This window comes from Plecotus auritus (assembly GCF_963455305.1).
Source record: "Plecotus auritus genome assembly, chromosome: 10".
NCBI classification, from domain to species: Eukaryota; Metazoa; Chordata; class Mammalia; order Chiroptera; family Vespertilionidae; genus Plecotus; species Plecotus auritus.
Window position 1 is genome coordinate 9,661,862 of NC_137785.1, and position 27,259 is coordinate 9,689,120.

The 27,259-nt window shown below is 50.8% G+C and overlaps 1 protein-coding gene and 1 long non-coding RNA gene across 2 annotated transcripts; both read left to right on the plus strand.

The window, feature by feature from the left end:
* Positions 1 to 367: 367 nt before the first annotated feature.
* LOC308235348 (sialic acid-binding Ig-like lectin 5) lies at positions 368 to 10,998 on the plus strand (the record flags this gene model as incomplete). The annotated part of the gene is made up of 9 exons (XM_080644098.1): positions 368 to 437; positions 4,995 to 5,087; positions 5,166 to 5,971; positions 6,127 to 6,174; positions 6,647 to 6,901; positions 6,987 to 7,274; positions 9,981 to 10,265; positions 10,717 to 10,899; positions 10,958 to 10,998. Exons 3-9 carry the CDS (start codon positions 5,593 to 5,595, stop codon positions 10,996 to 10,998), a joined length of 1,479 nt encoding a protein of 492 aa, XP_080500224.1. The 5' UTR covers positions 368 to 437; positions 4,995 to 5,087; positions 5,166 to 5,592.
* Positions 10,999 to 11,960: 962 nt separating this feature from the next.
* LOC308235726 lies at positions 11,961 to 14,135 on the plus strand. The gene is made up of 3 exons (XR_013959208.1): positions 11,961 to 12,112; positions 12,431 to 12,521; positions 13,809 to 14,135. It is a non-coding gene; the product is annotated as an uncharacterized lncRNA (long non-coding RNA).
* Positions 14,136 to 27,259: the final 13,124 nt, after the last annotated feature.

Here is a 27,259-nt window from a genome sequence, read left to right on the forward strand (position 1 = left end):
TGCAGTGGTTTTGGGTGTTCTTGTCAGAGAGGAGTGTTTGAGGCAAAACCCACAAATAGATGCCAGGTGTCTGCCAGGAAGAGCTAATCAGATTGTGTTAAGGAGTTCTGACTAGGCCCTCCGGTCTCAGAGATGTCACGCCTGCTACTACTGCTGTCCTTGCGATGGGAAGGTGAGTGGGCTGGGGCAGAGGGGGGTGGGGAGCGTCTGAAGCTAAATGTCTCAGAGACAAATGTGGGGCTCTCCACAGTGTCCCTGGAGGACCATGCAGGGTATGAGCTGCAGACACCAGGGCCCGTCACCATGCAGGAGGGCTTGCATGTCCTGGTGCCCTGTACCTTCTCTTACCTCCAGATGGAATCACTTGGACCTACTTTCCATCTTCTGTTTCCTGGAAGGGGCCAACGTACACTAGGATTCTCAAACAAACAAACCAGGTCAGAAGCTGCAAAAGAGGACCCTGGGCTGCTTCCATAACCTCAGGGACCCCCAGACCAACAACTGCTCCCTGAACATCAGAGATGCCAGGAGGGAAGATGGCAGGGTGTACTTATTTCGGTTGGAGAGGGTGATGCTGGGTGGCACCTGGGGAGGCCAATGGAGGCCTCAACCTGATACTGGGTCCAGGTTCTTGTCACAGCCCAAGAAAGGGTTTGAGAGCATGACAGAAGGATTTAGCAAAGCACAGTAAATTTATTAAAGTGATAGTATGCTTTGCACTCTCTCAAGAAGTGAGAGAGGGCGACCTCTGAGAATGGAATGCATCAACGGGGTCTGGGTGGAAGGTTTTTATTAAATGTGGGCAAGGGGGGAGTGGATAGGGTCATGCCTGGCTTCTGATGCTGGTGGGGTGACTGCTGAAGACAGCTTGTCCTTGTCCCTTCTTTCAAATAGCAATTTATTTTCTTTCTTTCTTCCTTTCTCTCTCCTTCTCTCTCTCTCTCTCTCTCTCTCTCTCTCTCTCTCTCTCTCTCTCTCTCTCTCTCTCTCTCCTTTCTTAATCTTCTCAATTACAGGAAATTTGGGAAGGGGACATGGGGAACAGGTCAGTGAAGGTCGGTTTTGATGTTCTGGCCAGACAGAAAGGGGAGGGGTAGAGCTTGAGGCCTTTGTTCCCTGTTCTAAATTTCCTGCCTCAAGGGGACCTGTTGTGAAGTTTACTTTCAAGTATAAGACACAGTTTTTGAAAGTGACAGGTAGGACAGGGCCTCTGCTTATAGTGTAGGGGCAAGGATCAAAGTGAGGGTAGGTGTGCCCAGAAGCCAAGGCTCAGAGGGGAGGTATTTTGGGGGCTGGTGCAGAGGCCACTTCCAGAGTCACACCTTGGAGTCCCTTCTCCGTGTCTTGAGTTTCTTCCTCTGCCCTTCCCAGACCTCACCCAGACACCTGACATTCAAGTCGCAGCACTTCTAGAGTCCGGCCAACCTGGGACCCTGATCTGCTCTGTGCCAGCAGCCTGTAATTGGAGGAAGCCCCATACCTTCTTCTGGATACGGGACACGCTTATCTCCTTGGGTCCTGGAACAGCTCACTTGTCAGAGGTCACCATCATCCTGCCGTAGGCAGTCAGGCAGGCACGAGCAGAGTGGGACAGATAGGCCAGGTGCAGAGGGTCACCAGGGCGGAGAGCCCCATGTGCCTAGCAATGGGCAAAACTACAAGCCCTCACATGACCACTCCCTTGAATATTAACCCCATAGATGACATCTAGGCTTCATCTGTGTTTCAACCTCAGGCCCAGAAAGGCAGAAAAACCAGACAGAGCAACGCCATGGCTGCCCTCAGGACCAGCTGCATTGAGATCCCCCCGCCCCCCGAGTCCTCCAGAGAAAATCCCTCAGGATGGGAAAAAAAAAAAGCCCCCAGCACGCTCTCTCTACCAGCACACCTGTGCCTTCCTCCTGCCCCTTCTTTCCCCAGGGTTCTCACTCTCTCCTGAGCACAAGGTGCGTTTTCCTTGCCTCTCTCTTTCTCCAAAGCTCTCAGGGCCATTCTTTTGCCTCTGTAACTTGTTTTCTGAGCCTACTTCTACTTCTATGTTTCTCTAAATACATTCCTTCTTATTATTTGAGTCTTGGTTCTGAATTCTTCTCTTAGCCAGAACCCTTGAACTGGGTTTGCTGAACCAAGGTCTAATACCTGGTGCTCTTTTGCTGCCAACAATCCCATAGGCCCTGGCACCATGACACCAATGTCACCTACCAATTGAGCTTACTGAGATCCCATGTGACCACAGACATAACCATTCAGCTCATTGTCTCCTTGTGAGTTTGGGCCAAGCTTCTGGGTTGTTGTGAGTAATAACAACAAGAGAGTCAGGGCCTGAGGCAAATGGAACTGAGGACTGGATTTTGACAGGGGCAGGGGGCCAAGAGGACGCTAAAATGGAAACTAACTTCAAAACTGAAGAGGAACATACTGGCCTCCGAATTCAGATGCTCCACAGAACCTGACCATTGGTGTCTTCCGTGGAAATAATAAAGGCAGGAGAGACCTTCTCCTTTGCAATGCTGTGATGGAGGGACGAGGTGTCCATGGCACCTCAGAGTAGAGTCAAAATCTCAGAGCTTGAATGGTAGGAGGGCTGAGATCAGAAATGCAGAGTATAGAGATTAAGAAGCACCCTAGATCCTGTCCCCAATTATCAGCCCCTATTCTCACCACCATAACAAAGACCTTCTTCTTGTCAAATCTTATGGAGACTTTGCATCCTCACTTCTATGGACCACTTGGAGGGATCTTTTGTTTTGGCAGCTGACTTCTTAAACTTCTCAGCTGTCTCTCCAGGAGCCAAATTCAAAGATCAGGCATTGCCTTTGAAGACCCCTCTTGATCCTATCTCTTCACCCAGCCTCACCTCTTTAGTTTACAATACTTTCACTTTAATTATTTTTCCCTCCCCCCCCAAGTTATTTGCATGGTCTCATATATTCAAAGGGTGTCAAAGAGCATGTAGTAGAATGTACCTCTGCTCCTCACCCTAGTTGCAGGCTCAATCCCCAGTGTGGGGTATGCAGGAGACAGCCATCAATGATTCTCTCTCATCATTGATGTTTCTCTCTCTTTTCCCCTCTGAAATCAATAAAAAAATATATATTTTTAAAAAAGTGTTCACCCAATGCTTCCTGGGACACCTGGGGTGCTCCAGCCCTGGGAAGGGTTCTGAAACAGAGAGGATTTGGTCCCAGAAGAGTCTTGGAATCCCACTCTTCTGTCCCCATGAGAGGGGCTCCAAGAAAGCTGTCTGGAGGAAATTGACCCTCAAATTCCACATCTGTCTTGAGGGAAGTGGGTGTTGGTCTTCAGGAGGTGAGAGGCAGGGTTTCAGGGTACAAGAGGAGGGAAGGGTCCACCCTGCTGTGGTCCAGGGGGAGTAGAGCTCAGCTTTCGCTTCCCCTGCAGTGGCCCAAGGGAGAGAGGGGTATTTCTGTTGAAGGGAGAAGTTTGGGGCAGAAACCATACATTTCCATCCAGAAAGAGTCTCTAGACACCCAGCAGTTGCCCCCACCTCCAGGCTGAGAGTCAGATGGTGTCAAGGGAATCTGGACTATTTCTTTGCAGCCCAGAGATGCCGATGCTGCAGTGGCCACAGCTATGCGGGCTACTGAGGTCTGAGCAAGAGGTTTCCGGGCGGGGCTGCAGTCAGAGACTGGTCCCCGGAGGATATTGCAGGAACAGTGTGTGATCTTCAGTCAGTGACACAGCAAAGGAGAGCCTGCCTCTGCCTCCTGTCCCATTCTCCAGTCCAACCCATGGGTTTCTTGGGCTAAGGTTAGCCCACTCCACAACCACCTTCATATCTTGGAGGTGGCCCACAGACACCATCATCCCCCCTCTAGCCACAGGCCCTATCAAAACCTGGATGAGAGAACCTGGGGCCAATTCCACCACCTGGGGGACCGAAGGGCCCACAGTTGCTCTCTGAGTATCAGCTTTTCCAAGATGTGGGGAAGTGGGAATACTTCCGGATAGAAAGAGATTATGTGAACCATGACTCTCAATATATGACACTGTCTCTGCATGTGACAAGTAGCCAAGGGTCCCCAGGAAAGAGCCCCAGGGCCCAACTCTACTGTCTTCCTACAACTTTCTTCCCAGCCCGGCTCTGGCCATTTACTGTGCTCTTGGAGATGGTACCCCCAGGCCCCCCTGTTACTTTTGTCAGGGTTCTGGGAGTCACTCTATGTGCCTCCCTCCCAGACCCATCACACCTCCCCTCAAATTTCACTTCCCCAAAGTGTCTTTCACATCACCTCTTTCCTACAGAACATGCAGATTTGGTTCTCACCTTCTTGAGCAACCACAATAGTCTTGTTCTCTGGCCTCTTGACCTCCTGCCTCTCTCTTCCACCTCTTTCCCTACCCTGGCCTCAGAGAGACCATGTTGATACCTATATGACCCTGCTCCTTTCTTACTTAAGAATCTTCCACAGTTTCCCCATGGCCTTCAGATAAAGCTCTAGAGCCCATCCACTGGTCCGTCTTCCCTCACTGCTTGAAGTAGTTGAAGGTCAGGACCGGTTCAAATCTTTTTTTGTTAGTTTGCAAAGGCATGAATGAAGGAAATGAGTGGTGGTATGGGGTGTTTTGGTTGGCTCCTCTAGACCCTTTTCTGCTACTGGTGCCCATATTGGCTCTCCGGAGACCCATCCCTAGCAGGCCACCTCCATGAGAGTCCCAAGGGCATGACTGTCAGGGAGCTGGCCAGGTGGGACCAGCTTCTCCAGTGTAGGTGATTGCCCGTGGACCCAGGACATGGGGGCTCTCATCCGCCCTTGCTATCTTACTTGGACAAGCCTCTCGCTTCCTCTGAGCCTCAGGGTTCATTTGCCTCAGGCAGAAATGGGGCTGGATGATTCAAAGAGTCAATCATAGCGGACTCTCTGAATCTGAGGTTCCTTCTTCTGGGTTTGTGACCTTTGGTTCTCACCACAGGCTTCCTGTCTAAGCTTTCTCTGCCCTCCCTCATCTGCATCTTTTCCACTCTCTCGCAGAGGGACCCGAACCGAGGAGACAGACAGTGTCAGGGCATGAGGAAGAGATGTTGCTGAGGCTGCTGTTGCTGCTGCTGCCCGTGCTGTGGGGAGGTGAGTGGGCCGAGGGGAGAGGGCAGCCCACTTGGGGGAGGCCCTGGAGCTCCAGGCTGAGTTTTTCTCTCTCCCTAGGAGCCCTGGCTAAGGATTCAAGCTACCGGCTGCAACTAAAGGAGTCTGTGACCGTGCAGGAGAGTCTGTGTGTCTTTGTGTGGTGCAAGTTTTTCTACTCCTGGAGTATCGGTGGATCCACCTATCTGTATTGGTTCAAGAAAGAAGGGAATAGAAAAGATGCTCTTTTAGTGGCCACAAACGATCCAGAAAAGGAGCTACAGGAGAGGATCCAGGGCCGGTTCTTGCTCCTCAGGAACCCCAAGTCCAATGACTGCTCCCTGACCATCAGAGATGTCAACATGAGGGACAGTGGGACGTACTACCTTCAAATAGAAAATAGATTCTATAAACATACATATGAAGATAAAACGCTCTCTCTGAAAGTGATAGGTATGGTAGGGGCCCAAAGAAAGACCCCCAGGTGTCAGGTACCAGAAATGGAAAAATGAAGGCCCCTGAGGTTGGGGTGGGGACAGCCCTGATAAAACCCTGGGGCAGGCTGACATGCCAAGGGGTCCTAACCATCTCTCTCTTCACTCCAGCCCTGACCAACAAACCTGACATCCTCATCCCAGGGCCCCTGGAGTCCGGCCGCCCCAAGAAATTGACCTGCTATGTGCCCTGGGCCTGTGAGGAGGGCACGGCCCCCATCTTCTCCTGGACGTCAGCTGCTTACACCTCCCTGGGCCCCAGGTCTCATCATAGCTCCTCCGTGCTCACTCTCACCCCACGGCCCCAGGACCACGGCACCAACCTCACCTGTCAGGTGCATTTTCCTGCCACTGGTGTGAGTGTGGAGAGAACCATCCAGCTCAACATCACCTGTGAGTGCTGGGCCAGGACTCCCAGGTCCCTAAGGGGTTGTGGCCAGGGAAGAGCTGGGCCAGGGCTTGAAATCGGGGTCCTGATAGTCCACCAGGAAGGAAACCCCTTTTCCTGGTTGCATGGATGTTGAGGCTGCCATGTCCTTCTGTCCCAGATGCTCCACAGAACATGGCCATCAGCATCTTTCAAGGAAACAGCACAGGTAGGAAGGGACCTCTGCCCTCAGGGCGGGGATGGACACAGGGTCTAGGTGGGTTCAGAGCTCCAATGGGCCGGGGACTACGTGGGATATATAGGGGGGCCAGCTACTGAGGACAGATGGAAGGTTCCTCCCCACACCCCAACTCTCTAACCTTTTGCTCCCCCACAGCTTTCGGTGGCTAAATAAAAAGGAAGCTTGCATCCCTCTTGCTTCACCTTCCTCTCTGAAGTTCTGCCTCCTCCCGTTCCGTTACCTCCTCTTTGGCCCATGACTGCTTTTGTTTTTCATATTCCCAGCCCGCTGTCCTCCATCTGCCAGGCAGCCTGGGCGACTTTGGGCCCGTTTGGGAGGCCTGAGGCCAGGACAGCGCTGGTCCTCTCCTCAGAGCTAGTGTGGACATAGCAAGGAAGAGAGACCCTAACTTTGTCCACCCCATCTCTCTCTCTCCCTCCCTCTCTCTCTTTCCTCTCAGCCCTCAAGATTCTGCAAACCACATCCCTTTCCATCCTGGAGGGTCAGACCCTGAGGCTGATCTGTGTGGCTGACAGCAACCCCCTTGCCAAGCTGAGCTGGATCCGGGGCTCCCCAGGCCTGAAAGCCACCCCCGTCTCCAGCACCGCGATCCTGGAGCTGCCTCGCGTGGGGCCTGCACAGGAAGGAGAGTTCACCTGCCAAGCTCGGCACCCGCTGGGCTCCCAAAGTGTCTCCCTCAGCCTCTCCGTGGTCTGTGAGTGTGGAGACCCCGGGGAGCAGGACAGCTGGGTTCTGGGGAGATTAGAGGCACCGCTGACCCTTCTCCTCGCTCCCCACAGACCCCCCGCAGCTGCTGGGACCCTCCTGCTCCTGGGAGGACCAGGGTCTGCACTGCAGCTGCTCCTCCAGGGCCCAGCCGGCCCCCTCCCTGCGCTGGCGGCTGGGGGCGGGGCTGCTGGAGGGGAACTATGGCAACGCCTCCCACTCGGTCACCTCCAGCTCAGTGGGGCCCTGGACCAACAGCTCCCTGAGCCTCTGCTGCACGGGGCTCAGGGAGGGACTCAGACTCAGCTGCGAGGCCCGGAATGTGCACGGGGTCCAGAGCGCCTCTGTTCTGCTGCTGCCAGGTCAGGGCCTGCTGGGGGCAGAGGCCACGGAGAAAGGAGTGGGTCAGAGAGAAGGCGGAGCTGGGAGAGGGGGGCTGCGCAGGGACAGGGGTGATGTTAGGACAGGGCCCACCATCTCTTGCCCAAGCGGAACCTACAGCGGGTTCTGCAAGGAGGTGGGAAGAGGAGAGACTGAGTCCTGGGAGTGGGAGGTGTCATGCTGGGAGGGAAAAGCCCTCAGACCCTGGGGTCCCGGAGCTGCCTGGGATGCAAATGGAGCAGGAAGGTGAATTCATCTGCAGAGCTCCAGAACCTGCTGGGCTCCCTCCCTGCCTTGCCAAGCCTCTCTGTGAATGAGGGGTGGGGGTGGGGGGGCGCCCTGGGTTACCCAGGGGCTGCACACCTAGGCCCTGGTGTTGGCAGCACTGAGAATGGCAACAGGTGTTAGACTGGTGGGGTCTGACCGAACCTTGGTTCGGCAACCTCAGTTCTTGAGTTCTGGCTAAGAAAGAATTCAGAGGCAAGACTCAAAGTATAAATGGAAGTTTATTTAGAAAGCCAGAGAGGTAGAAGAAGTGATCCGTAGAAGAAAGGGGCTTAGAAAGCAGGTTACAGAGGCCAAGGAAGGGGCCCTTGGCGCTTAGGATAGAGAGGAATAAAGGTAATGTCCCTGTGTGTGTCCGTGTCCGTGTGTGTGTGTGTGTGTGTGTGTGTGTGTGTGTGTGTGTGTGAGTGAAGCAGTGGGGGAGGGGGGGAGGTCCGGTGTGACCCCCAGCATACTGGGTCCCCGTCTTGAGGGTGTTTATCTGGAGGTCTGGCATTGGGGGAGGATCCCAGTAGAATGTTCGTCAGCTCTTCGGGGTGTGTCCTGTCAGGGTCACGGTGTCCACTGATTGGTGAGTCCAGGGCAGGGGGTCATTGGTCACTGCAGCTGGTCCTGAGGTCCGCCGTGGTGTCCCTTCCTCTGGCTTTGCTGCTGTTCTGGGCCTGCAGCTGAAACACAACCGAGGCCTCGATGCATTTGACGGGGTTCGGAATCTCATTGTCCTGAAGGCTTAATGCTTAAGGCAGGGGTGGGCAAACTTTTTGACTTGAGGGCCACAATGGGTTCTTAAACTGGACCGGAGGGCCGGAACAAAAGCATGGATGGAGTGTTTGTGTGAACTAATATAAATTCAAAGTAAACATCATTACAAAAAAGGGTACGGTCTTTTTTTTTTTTTAATTTCAATAGTTTTATTCATTTCAAACATTTTAACAAGAAGAATGTAAACACTAATTATTATAATTTGAAACTTCAAAAAATGGAGGAATCATAGCACAATAACATACCTTATATTGAAGATGGCAAAGGCAAAATAAAATTGCCTAACAAAGGAAAGGTACAAAAGCCTTTCAAATTAAACTTAAATATAATAAAATAATTTAAAACTAAAACAAATAGAAAAGAACAAAATGTGTAAACAGTAAATTAAACATTTTCTTTAGTGCAACTTCCAAATTATGCCCGGGACGTAGATGTAGATGGCAATGTAGACTGGGTTGAAAGGTTTTTGGTCTTTAAAACATCTACTTCAGTGGGAACAGTGTTGTTGGTCTCCTTTTTAGCTAATGCTCTGATACTGTGCTCTCCAGGGGCGTGTCTCCCTACATCACCACGATAACGTGTCTACGCATTCCCAGGGTGAAGTCGGGGGACGCGTCCGCGGGCATTACAAGGAGCCTCTGGAACAGCCGTGGGCAAACGATGGCCCGCAGGCCGGATCCGGCTGTTCTATCTGGTTCTCTTGCTCTCCCCTCCACTCCTTTACTTTGAATTTATATTAGTTCACACAAACACTCCATCCATGCTTTTGTTCCGGCCCTCTGGTCCAGTTTAAGAACCCATTGTGGCCCTCGAGTCAAAAAGTTTGCCCACCCCTGCTCTGGAAGATTGAGAGGTTGTTCCTTCTACTGAATGGGCGGATATAAATCTGCCCACTCAGAAGAAGGAGCTGCGGCCGTGTTTCCCAACGTTGCCATGTTAACACTGCTGCTGGTGAAGGAGCGGAGGGGAGAGCAAGAGAACCCTCTGCTCTTTCGGCTCCGCGGATCCGGCCCGTTCGGCTGTTCTATCCGGCCTGCAGGCCGTAGTTTGCCCACGGCTGGCTTGAGGGCTATTCTCCGTAGACCCCATGACCAGCAGCAGGCCCGGGGAGGATTGGTCAGGGAAGGGTCCGAACGGCATGACCAGCGGTTTGCTAAAGGAGGAACGTGTTAGGTCGCTGAAGGAGGAACGCACGAGGCCAGGGTGGTGAGGGATCACGAATTTATTTGATCACCCGCACACCAGCCGGCTGAGCCTGGATGGCTCCAGCACCCAGTGACGGGAGTCGGTGGCGTTTAAAGGAGACTTCTCTGTGCAGACCCGGAGGGGAGATCATGGAATGTGGTCACCGCCAGTGAAATGTGGTCTCAGCAAAGGGAATGTCCATAGTGAAATGGCCTGAAAAGCCAGTTCTCGGGGGGAGGGGTATCGATTCCATTATTTGATCAGACCGAACAGAAAGCTCACCCTGGGATGAGGTCCTTGGCTTCCCAGTTTTGCCCTTTGCCTTGCATCCGGGTTTTCCTGCCCTGGTGATTTTCTATACCTGGCCCATCGTCCTTGCTCTGCTCATGTCCGTCTAACTGCCAACCAGCTGGGAGGGCAGAGGCACCGCTGACCCCTCTCCTCGCTCCCCACAGACCCCCCGCAGCTGCTGGGACCCTCCTGCTCCTGGGAGGACCAGGATCTGTTCTGCAGCTGCTCCTCCAGGGCCCAGCCGGCCCCCTCCCTGCGCTGGCGTCTGGGGGCGGGGCTGGTGGAGGGGAACCACAGCAATGCCACCCACGCGGTCACCTCCCGCTCAGCGGGGCCCTGGACCAACAGCTCCCTGAGCCTCCGCGTGGGGCTCAGCTCTGACCTCAGACTCAGCTGCGAGGCCAGGAATGTCCTAGGTGCCCAGAGCGCCTCTGTCCTGCAGCTGCCAGGTAAGGGGGCCTTTTGAGGTCAGAGGCCATGGAGAAGGGAGTGGGTCAGAGAGAGGGTGGAGCTGGGGAGGGGGCTGCGAGGGACAGAGGTGATTGCTAGGACAGGGCCTGCATCTCCTGCCTGAACAGAACCGACAGCGGGTTCTGCAAGGAGGTGGGAAGAGGAGAGACTGAGTCCTGGGAGTGGGTGGTGTCACCTGAGCTGGTGCTGAGGAACCAGTCCTGGGCCCCTGCCAGCCCTCAGCACCGGGGCCCCTGGAGCTGCGTGAGATGCAAATGGAGCATGAAGGCAAAGCCATTTGCGGAGCTCAGAACCCGCTGGGCTCCCTCCCTGCCTTGTTAAGCCTCTCTGTGAGTTGGGGGGTGGGAGGGGATGAGGGGCTCCTGGGGCAGGTCACCTGGGTCCTGGAAGGGCAGAGGCACCGCTGACCCTTCTCCTCACTCCCCACAGACCCCCCGCAGCTGCTGGGACCCTCCTGCTCCTGGGAGGACCAGGGTCTGCACTGCAGCTGCTCCTCCCGGGCCCAGCTGGCCCCCTCCCTGCACTGGCAGCTGGGGAACCATGTCAACGCCTCCTACAGGGTCACCTCCAGCTCTGCAGGGGCCCGGGGCCAACAGCTCCCTGAGCCTCATGGTGAAGGGGCTCCACGCTGGTCTCAGACTCAGTTGCCACTTCCTTCACTGTTCATTAGGCCCGAGAGCCAGTGTCCTGCCGCTGTCCGGGGCCTATTGAGGGGGTGCTGCCTGGGGAGGAGGAGCCAGGACGCTGTAGTAGGTTCCCAGCTGCCACCACCAAATACCTCCAACATGGAGGCTTAGTCAGGGAGACTTGTTGTCTCACAGTTCTGGAGACGGGAAGTCCGAGGTCAAGGTGTCAGCAGGGTTGAGTCCTTCTGAGGCTGGGGTTGTGTCACAGGTCTCCCCTAACTTCTGGGTGCGGGCAGGGGTGGGGGGTGGCGTTGCTGGCAATCTTTGGCGTTCCTCAGCTTCTACAAGCATCACTCCAGTCTCTGCCTTCATGTACTCCTGGCATTCTCCCTGTGCGTGTCTGTGTGCAAATTATGAGGACACCGGTCCTGTTGGATTTAGGGTCCACCCTAGTGACCTAAATTGTAACTGTCACCTCTGTAAAGACCTCTCTCCAAATCAGGTCACATTCTTTTTTAAAAAATATATACTTTATTGATTTTTTTTACAGAGAGGAAGGGAGAGGGATAGAGAGTTAGAAACATCGATGAGAGAGAAACATCGATCAGCTGCCTCCTGCACACCCCCTACTGGGGATGTGCCTGCAACCAAGGTACACGCCCTTGACCGGAATTGAACCTGGGACCCTCAGTCCGCAGGCGTATGCTCTATCCACTGAGCCAAACCGGTCAGGGCTCAGGTCACATTCTGAGACACGGTGGGGTGATGGGGGGCACGGAGGGCTAGGACTGCAACATACAAATTTTGGGGGCGCACAATTCAAGCCATAACAGCCCCGGAGAGAGGGAGCTTGGAAAAGAGGCATTTTAAAGCTTGGACGGGAGTGGCTGATGTGTAAGAGCCTCAGTCCTGAGGTCGGGGAAGGGGAGTGTGGAGGGGAAGGGTCTGGTCCAGGGTCTACGAGGAGACAGAGTGCCGAGTGACTGAGTCCTGGACGGAGAGTGGGTCCACTTACGGGCCAGACAGAGACAGAAATGGCCAGTTTGGAGGATGCTGTGGATTGGGGTTAGAATTTACACAAATCTCAAATTACCTACAGGTAAACCGGAATCCAGGGCCGGTGGCGTCCTACGAGTGGTTGGGGGAGCTGGCATCATGGCCCTGGTCCTGCTTTCTCTCTGCCTTTGTCTCATCTTCAGGTGGGAGTGAGCTCCAGGGACAGAGGGAGGGGTCAGGGTGGGAAGGACTTAAGGTCTGGGAATCACAGAAAACCTGAGCTGGAGGACCCCGGCTGGTGGGAAAGCCAGGAGCCAGGGAAGGGCGGTCGAGCGCTGGCATGAAACAACCTGTAATCTACTGGGCCAAGTAGATTGGGGTCTCTTCCCAGCTACTCTCTGTCTGGGGCTTGGGAGACAGGACTCACCCACCTCATCACAGGCTCTTCATATAGACTAGGGGTGGTCTGCCCATCCCATGCCCCACATAGCAAGGCTGAAAGGCCTGGGTTGTTTCCTTAGAGTGAAGACATGCAGGGAAAAAGCAGCCCAGCTAATGCAGAGCATGGAGAAGGATGTGAACCCAGGCTCTGGCTCCAGCTCCGGCTCTGGGGTGAGTGACGGGACGTAGCTTCCATCCAGCATTATCCCTTTTGGGGCTTTTAGACATCTCAGTGTTAGATGTCCAACGCTTTCTGGAATTGCACAAGTGGTTATTTAATTTATTTTTTAAAAATAGGTTTTTATTGATTTCAGAGAAGAAAGGAGAGGGAGCGAGAGAGAGAACCATCAATGGTCAGAGAGAATCTTTGATTGGCTGCCTCCTGCACACCCCACACTGGGGATTGATCCCGCAACCTGGGCCTATGCCCTGACTGGGAATCGAACCGTGATCTCCTGGTTCATAGGTCAACGCTCAACCACTGAGCCGTGCCAGGCGGGCAATGATGAAACGTTTTTTGTGGTTGTTGTGAATCCTCACCTGAGGATATTTTTCCACTGATTTTTAGGGAGAGTAGAAGAGAGAGGGAGACGAGAGAAACATCGATGTGAGAGAAACACATCCATTGGTTGCCTCCTGCTCGAGCCCTGACCAGGGCCCTGGGCTGGGGAGGAGCCTGCAACCAAGGTTGGTGCCCTTGACTGAAATCGAACTGGGGACCCTATCCACTGAGCCAAACTGGCCAGGGCAATGACTACATATCTCTCTATATATAAAGCCAGTGACCTGAACACTGTAATGACCAGAACGACCGGTTGCTATGACGCCCACCTGCCCAATCAGGGGGTGGAGCTGGCAGGCCAACCTCCCGCAGCCCCTCCCCCCACCTGGCCCCATCACAGATTGGACCCCAACCCCGATCAGGGGTAGGGTCAGCTGGCCAACCACCTGCAGCCCCTCCCCACAGCTGGCTGGCCCCACCCCCAATGGGCCCCACCACCCCAATTGACCTGTGGCCCCTCCCTCCAGCCAGCTCTGCCCCCATCAGCACCCCCCACACCAATCAGGGGTGAGGCTGGCTGGCCAACCTCCCACGGCCCCTCCCCCAGCTGCTGACCCCCAATAGGCCCCCACCCCAATTGGGGGTGGGGCCCACCAGCCAATTGCCCTTGGCCCCTCCCCTCAGCTGGCCTGGCCCTGATCAGACCCCGATGGGGGGCGGGAGGGGGGGCCCTGGCTGGCCAACTTCCTACAGGCCCGGCCCCAATCCTTCCCAACTGGGGCCAGGCCAGCTGGATCCCACCTATGCATGAATTCGTGCACTGGGCCTCTAGTTTTAAAATAAATGGACTGGTAAACGATAAAAGTCTCACCAGTCGCGATCTCAGCCTGGCCCTTGGCCACTCTCTTCCAGACCCTTCTGAGTAGCTTGGAATCCTTCCTCTTCTCTCCTCTCAGGCACATCAGCACCCGTTCCGGACGGACGGCCCTTCGGCTCCCCCAGCCCCTGGTGGTGCTGGCCCCCGTGCCGACGAGGAACAGGAGCTCCACTATGCTTTCGTCAGGTTTCACAACCTGAAGTCACAGGGAAAGGAAGATGCCAACACCGTGTACTCAGAGGTCAAGACACACAAGTGAGGAACTACTTGCTCCAGGTTCCGAAGGCGGAAAACCCGAGATCAACGTGCCAGCAGGCCCGGTGCCTTGGGAGGCCTCTCCGCTCGGCCTGTAGAGGGCCGTCTTCTCTCTGTGTCCTCACATGGTCCTCCCTCTGTGTCTCTGTGTCCGAACCTCCTCTTCTTATAAGGACACCAGGTATACTGGACTAAGGCCCACCCCAATGACCTCCCTTGAACCGAGGTATCTTTTGACAGAACTGTGAAGAGAAATGATGAGGTACTGGGTTTAGGACTTTAATTCGTTAATTTCATGATTTTTTTTCAGCCCATAATCTCAGTGTCTGATTATTTTAAAATTAACGATTCTCTTGGCAATGGTCTGAATCCTCTGGTATATATGAAGGACCAGAGGACTTGTGTCCAAAAGAACTGAGTTCAAATCCATCTATACCACGTACTGAGTGAGTCGGTGTATTTCTCTGCTGTTCTGCAAAGCAGGGAAATCATCCCTATCTAACCAGGCTATTGTGAAAGATCAATAAACAGTACCTATGAAACCGTTAACAAAAGCACTAACACACCCGTGGCTGGTGATTCAGTGGCTAGAGCATCGGCCCACGCACTGAAGTGTGGTGGGTTCAATTCTCGGTCAAGGGCATGTATCTGGGTTTAGCAGGTTTGATGCCCGCCCAAGTCAGGGCTTGTATGGGAGGAACCAATCGATGAGTCTCTCTCACACTGATGTTTCTCTCTCTCACACTCTCTTTCTCTCTCTTTCTCTTCCCTCCCTCTTTCCCTCCCTCCCTCCCTCTCTGCCTTCCACTCTCTCTAATGGGGAAAATATCCTCAGGTGAGGATTAACAAATAAGTAAGTCAGTAAGTAAATAAATAAAGTGCTGACAAAGCTATTTGTGACCTCTGCACATATGTGTGTGTCAGGACTTTTGTTAGCTGTTACAACAGACTTTCTGCCAACAATTGTCCCCTCTGGCCTGGAGGGGCCAGTGCCAGAGGCCACAGCATCCGATGTTTGTGTCACAGCCTGCTCCGAAGTCTTCATGAGCGCCCCAGGTCAAGTTTGTTTACTCCATCTTTCTGTTCAAGGCTCTACACACCCTTGTCTGAGCTGATCTCACCAACCTCATTTCTAACCAGCCACCCATTCCTTTCCCATGCCAATCCCAACAGCTACCTCTTAGAGAACCAAGCCTCCACATCATCCGTGAAACTGAAGAAAATCAATAAACTCCAAGGAGTAGGGGAAATTCTTAAGAGTCGTCAGAAAAATGCCCTGGCCTGTGTTCTCAATGGTTAGAGCGTCTGCCCAAGAACTGAAGGGTCTCGGGTTCGATTCTGGGTCAAGGGCATGTCGTATCTGGGTTGCAGGTTCAAACCCAGGCCCAACCAATCAATGTGTCTCTCACATTGATGTTTCTCTTTTTCTCTCTCCCCTTTCTCCCTTTCACTCTCTCTAAAAATCAATGGAAAAAATATCTTTGGGTGAGAATTAACAAACAAAAAAAGAGTAGGAAAAAAAAGACAGAATACATTTAAAAAGACCAGAGTTAGACCCATCACTGATTTTTTTCAGGGACAATATGGAAGTATATGTCTTGAGAGATACAAATGTTAATTTAGAAGTCCTACTTATTGAACATTATGTTTTAAGCTTGAAGGTGAAATATTTTTAATACAAACAGAAACGAAACCATTCATAAACAAAAACTTCTCCAAGTAAATTCTAAAAGATATAATTTGGGTATTCGTGATCCCATATTGAAGCTGAAATATACAAAAAAGAATGAAACTATTATAAAGTGGCCAATATGTGAGCAGAAGGAAACAAATACTTATTATCCTATCTAATAAAGAGGGAATATGCTAATTGACCCTCACACCATCGCAAAAGATGGTGGCGCCCACAGCCAATAAGGAGGGTATATGCTAATTGACTGCTACGCCCTCAAAGATGGTGACGCCCACAGCCACAAGATGGTGGTACCCAGTCCCCTCAGCCCTGCTGGGGCGGCAGGCGCATGGCAACACCGGGCCCGCCCCCAGGTGGGCCCAGCCGCTTCGCACACCTGCCTCTGGAGTGCCCCAGTCCCTTCAGCCCCCCAGCCGCCCAGGGCCGGCCCGAGGTGCAGGCAAACCTCGGATGGCGGCTGCCCAGCTGCCCAGGGCCGGCTGAGGCTCAGGTAACCAGGGCCAGCTGAGGCTTGCGCTGCCGGCAGTGGCAACAGCAGAGATGTGATGGGGCGTTGCCTTCCCCTTATCACCGGGTCACCTCCAGCCCCTGAGGGCTCCCAGACTGTGAGAGGGGGCAGGCCGGGCTGAGGCACCCCTGCCTCCAGTGCATGAATTTTCATGCACCGGGCCTCTAGTAAAGTATAATGATGTGTAGAGGGGTCAAACATAAAATATAATATTTAAATACCATACCATAGTAACATAATTCATGAACGTGTAAATAGAATTTACATTTGGTGCCGAAACCGGTTTGGCTCAGTGGATAGAGCATCGGCCTGTGGACTGAAAGGTCCCAGGTTCGATTCCGGTCAAGGGCACGTACGTTGGTTGCGGGCACATCCCCAGTAGGAGATGTGCAGGAGGCAGCTGATCGATGTTTCTCTCTCATCGATGTTTCTAACTCTCTATCCCTCTCCCTTCCTCTCTGTAAAATATCAATAAAATTTAAAAAAAAAAGAATTTACATTTGGTAAAGTCTTTATGTTATTCAGGAGCAAATGAAATATTATGATAAGCTTTAGATTTTGATATTTTGTTGCTGTAATCTCAAGGATATTTTTGGAGGAATTGACCCCAAGTTTATCACCTCCAAATTAGGAGAAGTATAAAAGGTTCCGGAAACATTATTCAATCAAACCAGAGAAAAAAAGAAATGAAAGATTAGAGAGGAGGGAAAAAGAGAAGAGCATATATATAGTACAAATATAAGATTCTGTAACTAGGCCCAAATACATTTTAAAAATTGCATTAAGCGCAAATAGACTTAGTGCTCTCAATAAAACACAAATATGGTCAGACTGGGGGGAAATGTGCATATATGTTGTTTACAAGAGATCTATGTGAAACCTGGATTGTTCTTTGATTGACTTTTTCTGAGGAATACTGACCATCACAAGTATATTAGTATCAGAAAATATATACTTTACAGTATAGGTATTAATGAAGATAAATGGGACCACTTCATAATGATTACAGGTTCAATTTACCAGGAAGGTTATAACAATTGAAATGTACATGATATGACAACATACAGCAAAAGCTGACATTTTTTTAAAAAACCCCAAACTAATCCACATTCCTAGAGGGAATTTTAATATATATTTTACAATCACTGATGAAACACACAGACAAGAAAATCACTAAGGATGTGTTATTATACTACATATAAACAACATCATTAAGGAACTTGATCTACAGCCATAGATAGAAAACTGTCCCAATGATGAGAAGATATATATTCTATTTGAGTACACACAGTGAACATTCCCAAATATTTTATCATATACTGGGCCATATGAAGTAAAGTTTCAATATATGTCAATGGATTGAAATACAGAATATGTTCACTGATTCCAAGGCTATTAAGCTAGAAATCAATAACAAAAGCATATTATATTTATAATATATAGTCATAAACATAACTATGTATATGCATATTAGTGGAAATTTATAAAATTCCTTATAAATAAGTCAAGGATAAAATAATCATTAATGCAAATATAAAATTATTTAAAACTAAGTGATAATAAAAATACTAAGGCCCTAGCTGGTTTGGCTCGGTGGGTGGAGTGTCCGCCTGTGGACTGAAGGGTCCTGGGTTCAATTCCGATCAGGGGCACATGCCAGGGTTGTGGGCTTGATCCCTAGTGGCGGGCATGCAGGAAGCAGCCGATCAATGATTCTCTCTCATCATTGATGTTTCTATCTTTCTCTCCCTCTCTGAAATCAATTAAAATATATTTAAAAATACTAAGTATAAAATGTTTAGTGGAAAACTAAAGTGGTTATTAGAAGATATATATATATATAACTTCAGATGTCTATATCAGAAATGAGTTTGTTTTTAAAACCTTAGGAAAATAACAGTAAAATAAACCAAAAGGAAATTGAAGGAAGGAAATACAAAGTGATAAGAGCACGTAGAAAAAATATTCAATAGAAATGAACAACACCAGGAACTTTTAGTTCTTTGATTCGGACACTAAAGCTGACAAAGCTCAGTTAAATCCAGAAATATATATATAGAAGGTGAGAGCAACCAGTATCCGGGAACATAAAGAAGACATTACGTAGCAGCAACTAGGCAGAAAGTAATGAAAATCCCTAAAACCCATAAATTCAAAGCCTGTATAGTCAATGGGCAAATTCCCAGACAAATCTATTATTCAAACCTTCAGCCGTTGTCCAGTGAGTATTGGGTCTCATGGCCATCTCTCAGCCGGGATGAAATGAAAACCCAGTGTACTGACGAAATTGGGCCACTAGGTGGCGGCGCCTCAGCGCTCTTTCAGGTTGGTTCCCTGTCACTGGGTATCAGCCCACTTCTTGCTGTGCCCACGTATTGTCAGAACTATTTGTAAACCAAGATAAAAACGTTTCCTCCTCGTAGAACGGGCATAAAGGGACACAGGGCCATCCATCTTCAGAGCAGAGCTAGGGCATGATGAGGCAAACAGAACCAGCTCTCTGTACGTGTGATGGGTAAGGAATGGGATCAAGGATAGGGCCCATGGATGGGTCCTGAGGCCTCCTGGGCTGGGAAGGAACCTCATCCGGGGAAAACCCAGGGAGTCATGGGGACAGGACACTGGGCTGGATAGAAGTAGAGGTAGAGGTAGAGGCTGCTATTAGGGGCACACCCGGGGACCCCACCTCCAGGACCTGGGTCTGTCTCTCTTTTCTTCAGCTCTATCAAGGACACCTGACACCCACTTCCACGGGTTCCTAGAATCTGGGCACCCCAAGAATGTTACCTGTACGGAGCCATGGGCCTGTGAGAGCGGGGTGCCCCCTCCATTCTATTGGATTGGGGTCACCATCACCTCCCTAGATTCCAGGACGTTCAACTCCTCAGTGGTCACCCTCACACGAGGGCCCCAGGACCATGGTGCCAACCTCACCTGTAGAGTGGCCTTCCCTGGAGCTGAGGTGAGCACGGAGAGAACCATCCGGCTCAACGTGTGTGAGTGCTCAGCCAGGACCACGGGTCCCTGGGGCTCAGTGTCAGGGTGGGGCAGGGCCCTGGTGGAGGAGACTTGGTGACTGTTCTTGGACACATGACTGGAGTGAAGGTGGAGAGAACACCCAGACCCACCCCCTTGCTCATGACCAGCCCATCCTAGGGCAGGTGGTCAATTACTGATTTCTCTTCCAGGTGGCCCACAGAACCTGACTGATCGCGTCTTCAGGGGAAACGGCACAGGTGGGAGAGGCCCTGGAGTCTCCCTACCCGTTCCCCATTCCAGCCTGCTACAATTTGGGCCCCAAAATGATCTCTACATACCCCAGAAGTGACCTGTCCCTTCCCCTGCTCAGAACTCACCGTGGCACCCTCATCCCTCAGGGGAGAGGCTGCAAGCATCCTCTATACTTGACCCCTCGATGATTAGACCTGTTGTATCAGCACCTCTACACAAAGCCACACATCAAAATCCATCTCAGAGTGGGCTCCCCCTGGTCTAGATGTAACCAGCTTTTCCTCAAATGTCCATCGCCCTGTTCTGGGATATGCAGGTTGCCTCTCCTTCCCCCACCTCACATCATGGACCTTCTGGCCATCACTTGCAATGCTTGTCTCAGAGACACTATTTTCCATTCCTGCGTCTGTGGGTGACCAGATCGGAGAAGGGTCCTTCAGCCCTGCCCTTCTGGCTCGCTCTGTCTCCTTAGTCCCAGAGGACCTGTGCAATGCCACCTCCCTGAGAGTCTAGGAGGGCCCGCCCCCGCGTGCTGTCTGTGAAACGGACGGCAACTGCCCTGCCAGGTTGAGTTCGTCCTCAGAGAGCCGGACCTTGAGTCCCTCTAAGCCCTTGGATCCTGGGGTCCTGGAGCTTCCCCACATGGTCTTAGGGGATGGAGGAGAGCTCACCTGCCATGCCCAGCACCTATAGTCTCCTATACATCTCCCTGAACATGGATGTGCAGGTGAGTATTAGCAGGACACCCGTGTTTTGAGGTTGGAAGGCATTCATCAGCACTAAGGCGTGGACTTGAGGAAAGTCACACCTCCACCTCGAACCCTCTTCCCCCGCCTCCCAGGTGTTTCCTGTTTCTGCACCCAGGTCTACAGGGATCAGCAGGGCTCCTGGCCCCCCGTCCTCACCCTGCTCAGTGGGGACTTCATGAGGTCTGGCTTTCTCTTGACCTATGAGCTCGCCTGGATCTACTCCACCAGGTGAGGTTTCTCAAGGTTTCACCACGCTTTTGGAGACACCTTGGTGGCTTCGCACATCTTGTTCTCTCCGGAGCAAACCCTCCACAGAACTGATCTGTCATTTCAGAACTTGTTTCCCCCGCAGGTGTAGAGGCTCCCGTTGGGGATAAGGCTGCAAGGAGTGACCGAGCCCCTTCCTCAGGGAGGTGCTGAGGTCTGGGCTCCAGCACCCTGACAGGTGATGTGGATCTATCTACCCACTGTATCCTGGTAGCCACGCCCCACGGCTTTGTGGATCAAGGAGGTGCTGGATGACTCCGCCCTGCGTCCCATTCAGAAATAACCCTTCCCCTCTGGTTCCCAGGACTCTTCCTGATAGTTCTATCGCAATGAATGGAGGGCAAGTGAGGAGACAGATAAAGATGTCCCTGTTAACGTTCGTTATACTCTGTGTAATATTTTGCCTCTGTGTGCTTACCTGAATGTAGTTCTGATAAGCCCATAATTCAACCCCATAATTTATTGTTATAAATCTCATAATATATTATTTTTAAACAGTTAGTTTTAAAGTGATTTTTTAAATTAGAAAAAGCAACTTTTTAATATTTATACACACATAGTAACATGTTCATTTGCTCTTTATTTTTTTGGTATTCATTCAAGTTTCTCTTTCTGGCTTTATTGGAAATTGACATACATCAGTGTACAAATTTAAGGCACCCAGCATGATAATTTTATATATATATATATATATATATATATATATATATATATATATATATTTAAATATATACTTTATTGATTTCAGAGAGGAAGGGAGAGGGAGAGAGAGATAGAAACATCAATGATGAGAGAGAATCATTGATCTGCTGCCTCCTGCAGGCCCCCTACTGGGGATCGAGTCCACAACCCGGGCATGTGCTCTTGACCAGAATCGAACCTGGGGACCCTTCAGTCCGCAGGCCGACGCTTTATCCACTGAGCCAAACCAGCCAGGGCACATATATTGTGAAATGATTACCACAGTAGGTTCAGATAACATCCATCTTCTCATATAGATGCAATAAAACATAAGGAAGGAAAAACATTTTTCTCTCTGTGATGAGAATTCAGGATTTACTCTTTTTTCTTTTTTTTTTTTTTACAGAGAGGAAGGGAGAGGGATAGAGAGTTAGAAACATCAATGAGAGAGAAACATCAATCAGCTGCCTCCTGCACACTCCCTACTCTACTATGTGCCCGCAACCAAGGTACATGCCCTTGACCAGAATCGAACCTGGGACCCTTGAGTCCGCAGGCCGACGCTCTATCCACTGAGCCAAACTGGTTAGGGCCAGGATTTACTCTCTTAATGGCTCTTCTATATATGTACAACAGTGTTAGCTATAGTCATCATATTGACCATTGCATTCCTAGTTCTGATTTATGTTATCACTGGGAGTTTTTATCTTTTGACCATCTTTGATGTGCACTGACCACCAGGGGGCATATGCTCAACACAGGAGTGGAAACCACAGGCATGGAAACATGGGACAGACTGATGAATTTCAGAGGGAAAGAGGGAGGGGGTAGGAGGGAGGGCGGGAAGAGATTAACCAAAGATCTTACTAGTACATGCATACTAGAGGCCCGGTGCATGGATTTGTGCACTGGTGGGGTCCCTCAGCCTGGCCTGCACCCTCTTGAAATCTGGGACCCCTCGGGGGATGTCAGAGAGCCAGTTTTGGCCCGACCCCCGCAGGTCAGGTGGAGGGATCCCACCGGTGCACAAATCCGTGCACCGGGCCTCTAGTATACATATAAAATGAGAATTCTGTTGTAATTTTTATCTTTCTTTGTTTGCAGTTTGTCTTTATATCTGGCTGTTTTTAATATTTTCTGATTTTTACTGGGTTTAAGTGATGAGATTAATATCTGCCTTGGTATGGGGTGTGTGTGTGTGTGTGTGTGTATTTGCTTGGCATGTGTGTTTGAAATAAAGAGAGGAAAATAGAGAGAGATGTTATCCTGTTGGGAGTTTGTTGAGTATCTTGAATCTGTCCATTTATAGTTGTGGTCAATTTTGTAAAAATAGAAGCCAATATTTACTTAATAAACAAGTACATTATTTATTTATTATTCTTTCACTCTCTTCTTCTCTGGGTCAAAAATTTTACATATGCTAGATGGCCCCTATTATCTCATAGGACCTTGAGCATCTGTGCACCTTTCTCCAGATTTTTTCCTCTTTATTCTTCAATTAGGACAGAAAATATTGGTGTATCTTCAAGTTAATTGATTATTCTACAATGTCGAATCTGCTGTTAATTTCATTCAATGACATTTGCATTTCAGATTAATGTATTTTCTTCTCTAGAAGTTGCAGTTCTTTAGTTTATAATCTTGTTATTTTTTTCTCTTATTATGGTAATGTTTTCCTTTGTATCCTTGAATATATAGAACCTATTTGTAAGAAGGACTTTAATGTCTTTGTTAAGTCCATTTCTGTCATGTCTGAGCATCATCTAGTAAAGGTTTTTCTCTTATGAAGTGTTGCAGGTTCATATTTCTTTGTATGTCTAGTAATTTTTCATTGGGTGGTGGACATTGTCAGTTTTAGGTGGTTGACTGCTTGGTTTTGTTGTATTTCTTTAAAGAACATTGTTTCTTTTTCTTGAAGGCAGTCAAGTGACTTGCATATTGCGCCAATATTTTTACAGGTCTTTTATTATTGGCCTCTTTTTTAAAGACAGGTCTAGGGTAGCCTTTATTTTAGTGCTAATTTTCTTTCACTTTTGAAGATTTGATTGAATACTATATACTAAAGGATGTATCTTCACTCTAGCTGGAGGAAATATGCACACGTCCAAGCACTTTGTGTTTTCTGGGAATTTTTCATCTAATAGCTCTGGTAATTTTTTTTTCTTTTTAGAAATTGTTCTTGTTTGGCTTCATGGGGTTTGCACATGTCACTAGTTATTTTGCAAATAACTCAACCTTGAACTCCTTCTCTGCCATGCTGTTTCCTGCCTAAAATTCTGATGTACACATTTTAGCCCATGATGGTCTTCTTAATGTCCAATTTTTGACTCTTCAATCAGTGAAATTTCAGTCTTTGTTTGTGTGTGTGCCATTGAAAACGACCTTCTAGCAGAACAATGGGGTGATTATAAATCTCATCTTGTGTTTTTTATTCTCTCCAGGATCATGGATATTCCCTGTTTGTGTTTCATGTGTAAAATTATATGTTTTCTGCCTGACCAGTGTGGCTCAGTGGTTGAGTGTTGACCCATGAACCAAGAGGTCACTTGTTCGATTCCCAGTCAGGGCACATGCCTAGGTTGTGGGCTGAATCCCCAGTTGGGGGCGTGCAGGAGGCAGCCAATCAGTGATGGATAATGTTCCTTGCTTTTTCACTTACAGTTCTGAAGCTGAAAAGTTCAAGATCACGGCACGGGCATATTAGGCGTCTGAGAAGATCCCAATTGGTGGTTCATAGGCAACGTGTTCTCAATGTGTCCTTACCTGAAGAAGGCGTGAGGATGCTCTCTGAGGTCCCTTTGATAAGGGCACTAAATTCATTCATGCGAGCTCCACCTCATGACCTAATTAGCTCTGAAGGCCCCACCCCCAAAGGCCCTCACATTAAGGTTAGAGCTTCAACATATGGATGTGTGTGGGGGGGGGGGGGGCGGGGGCGGGTGGGCACAAAGTTCAGTCCATAGCAGCGACTGACACTGTAGTTGATCCATAATCAGCAGTCATTCCTGTAACCCTAGAAAGAGGGATGTTTGCCTCTTTTGTGGCTTTGACACGTTCTTGCTTGTGTCTGAGACATGACCACAGTCACAGTTTGCCTTGTCTGGTGTGGCATCCTGTGATATTGTTCATGTTCAATAGGAGAACATCGGGGCTGACTGTGGGTGTCGGCAGGGGCTGCGTTAGTCTTTCTGAAGGGGTAATGTTGTAAAGTAATGGAGTAAAATGTTAGGAGGTTGGAGAAGTCAAACAGGGATCAGATCCCAGACATCCTTAGGTTGTAACAAAAAAAATTGGTATTGCTCTAACCGGTTTGGATCAGTGGATAGAGCGTCGGCCCGTGGACGGAAGGGTCACGGGTTCGATTCTGATCAGGGGCATGTACCTTGGTTGCGGGCTCCATCCCCAGCAGGGAGCGTGCAGGAGGCAGCCGATCGATGTTTCTAACTCTCTATTCCTCTCCCTTCCTCTCTGTAAAACAAATAAAAAATATTTTTTAAAAAAATTGGTATTTACTTTTGGAAAAAAGAATACTTCACACTGAGTGTCAACACCTACCAGTAATTAGCAATTATAACTGATCACAAAGTAGGGAACTTGCAAATTCTTTCCTTTACTGGAAATTAGAGTGAACCCCGTTATTCTACTTCAGTATTTGACTCACCGCCTTGCCTTGTACTAGTTGTTTTGAGGAGAAAGGGTCAAGGCCCAGCCCAGAGCTCATGCCGATTCCATGACCCCCAACCAAGACAAAGAAAATATGTGACCTGAATGACCCCACCTACTGTATGCTGTGACTCCCCAAAAACCATATGTTGAAACCTAACCCTCATCTATAATAGTAAAAGTGTAATATGCCAATCGACCAAACAGCCGAACAGCAGAACGACCGTCCGGACGACCACTCTGTGACACGCACTGGTGCCAGGCCAGCCAAGGTGGGTGCGATGCGATTGGTCAGGGGGCCCACCATCGCCCCACAATTGCCCCGCAGAGGGAGGTCCAGGCCACTGGCTGGGGGGCAATCGATGGTGGGGACTCTGCAATTGCCCCAAAAGAGGAAGGCCCAGGCCACCCTGTGTGGGGCGATCAATGGGGGGGAAGGGGCTCCAGGGAACCGGGGAACCGGGCGGGGCGGGGGTGTGGCGGCAGATGCAGGCAGGGGGCAGTGCGGGGCCCGAGGCAGCCGGGCCTGGAGGCAGCTGTAGCCACGAGGCAGCCTGGTTTGCAAAGGCCTATCCTTGCACAAATTTTGTGCATCTGACCCAGGGGTCCTCAAACTTTTTAAACAGGGGGCCAGTTCACTGTCCCTCAGACCATTGGAGGGCCAGACTATAGTTTTAAAAAAAAACTATGAACAAATTCCTATGCGCACTGCGGGCCCGGGACGAGTCGGCTGCTAAGCAGGACAGGCAGCGGCACCCGGCGGGCCGGGTAAATGTCCTCGGTGGGCCGCATGTGGCCCGCGGGCCCTAGTTTGAGGACCCCTGATTCTGGCCTCTAGTTGTTTTAATATGAAGAGGTGGGGCCTTTGGGAGGTGACTATGTCATGAGGATGAAGCCTTCAAGAATGGTGGCCTTGCCCGAGCTGGTTTGGCCCAGTGGATGGAGCATCAGCCTGGGGACTGAAGGGTCCCGGGTTTGATTCCGGTCCAGGGCACATCCCTGGGTTGTGGGCTTGATCCCCAGGAGGGGGCGTGCAAGAGGCGGCCAATCAATGGTTCTCATCATCGATGTTTCTCTCCTCCTCTCTTCCTCTCTGAAATCAATAAAAAGATATTTTTTATAAAAGAATGGTGGCCCTATTAAAGAGACCCCACAGAGATCTCCTGCCCCCTCCACCAGGTGAGGACGGAATCTATGAACCAGGAGGCGGGCTCTCACAGACACGAAGCTGCCCACGCCTTGATCTTGGGCTTCCAGCCTCTTGGACTGAGAGAAATGAATGTTTGCTGGTTGAGCCACCCAGTCCGTGGCGTTCTGTGAGCGCAGCCCCGAGGTACTCAGACACCACGGGGACACGTGGTGGCTGTTTTTTTCAGTAGACGTCACATGGTGAGTGCACCGGGGTGGCTGTGGTTTTAGAACGAGGCTTTGAGAGCGGGGTGATGTGGAAATGTTTTACATTTGGAGGCGGGTGGGTCTGCAGGGGGCCAGGTCAGGTGGGGGTGGCGACAGTGTTTGATCTGATAGGCTCCCCCTGGCAGAGACCCCGGTCCATCGAGGTGCAATGACAGGGGCCCAGTCATCATTTGTAGGTGCAACCACAATGAATGCAGTGTTTTTGGAAGAGCAAAATGTGCAAACTTGTCCAGACCCTGGGAAGGTACTCCCTGCAGAGCTGCAACCCTCCAGCGCTGTGATCCCCAGATCCTGGGGCCTGGGGCTCCCCGGGGGTCGGGGGGCGGGTGTCAATGTGTGCGGGTGGCATGCAGTGCCCCCTGGGGGCAGCACAGGACACCTTCCTGACTTCACTGGGAAGAAGGGACCCCTCCGTCCCCAGGCCCTTCCCCGACATTCGTCCCAGCGTGGGGGTTTAGAGGGACGCGTACGAACACTTTAGTACTCGGCTGCTTCTAAGCATCTTCATTTACCAAACGTGGTCCCCTCAAGGCCAGACAGGGTGTCTGACTGACCTGCATGTCGCCCGTCCGCCACGTGGCACCTGCCACACCCGAGGGCCCACGAGGTTGAGCGGACACACACAGTGTCTCTACACAACCCAAACAGACGCGTTTGAAGAAGAAGAGCTGGGACAGGGAGACAACACGTGGGGGCGTTTATCCCACGCCCTTCACACCTCCCGTGCCCCTTACACGGCCTGCACCTCCCACCCTCAGCCTCACCTCTGGGTGCAGGTGTCCTTGCCACAACAGGTGTTACAAGTAGGTGTCACCCGATTGCATGACAGAAGAAGAGGAGGAGATGGGGAGTGGACTCAGGTCTTGTGGGTGGGTGCTCCTGGGGGACCAGCGTCGGTGAGCCCCGCCCCCCCCCATGAAAGATGATGGGTGCCCCTGAGACCAGTCTGCAGTTGCCGGATTTAGCAAATACAAACAGGCCTCGCTGCTGTGGCTCAGTGGTTGAGCGTTGACCTATAAACCAGGAGGTCATGGTTCTATCCTGGCCAAGGGCACATGCCCAGGTTG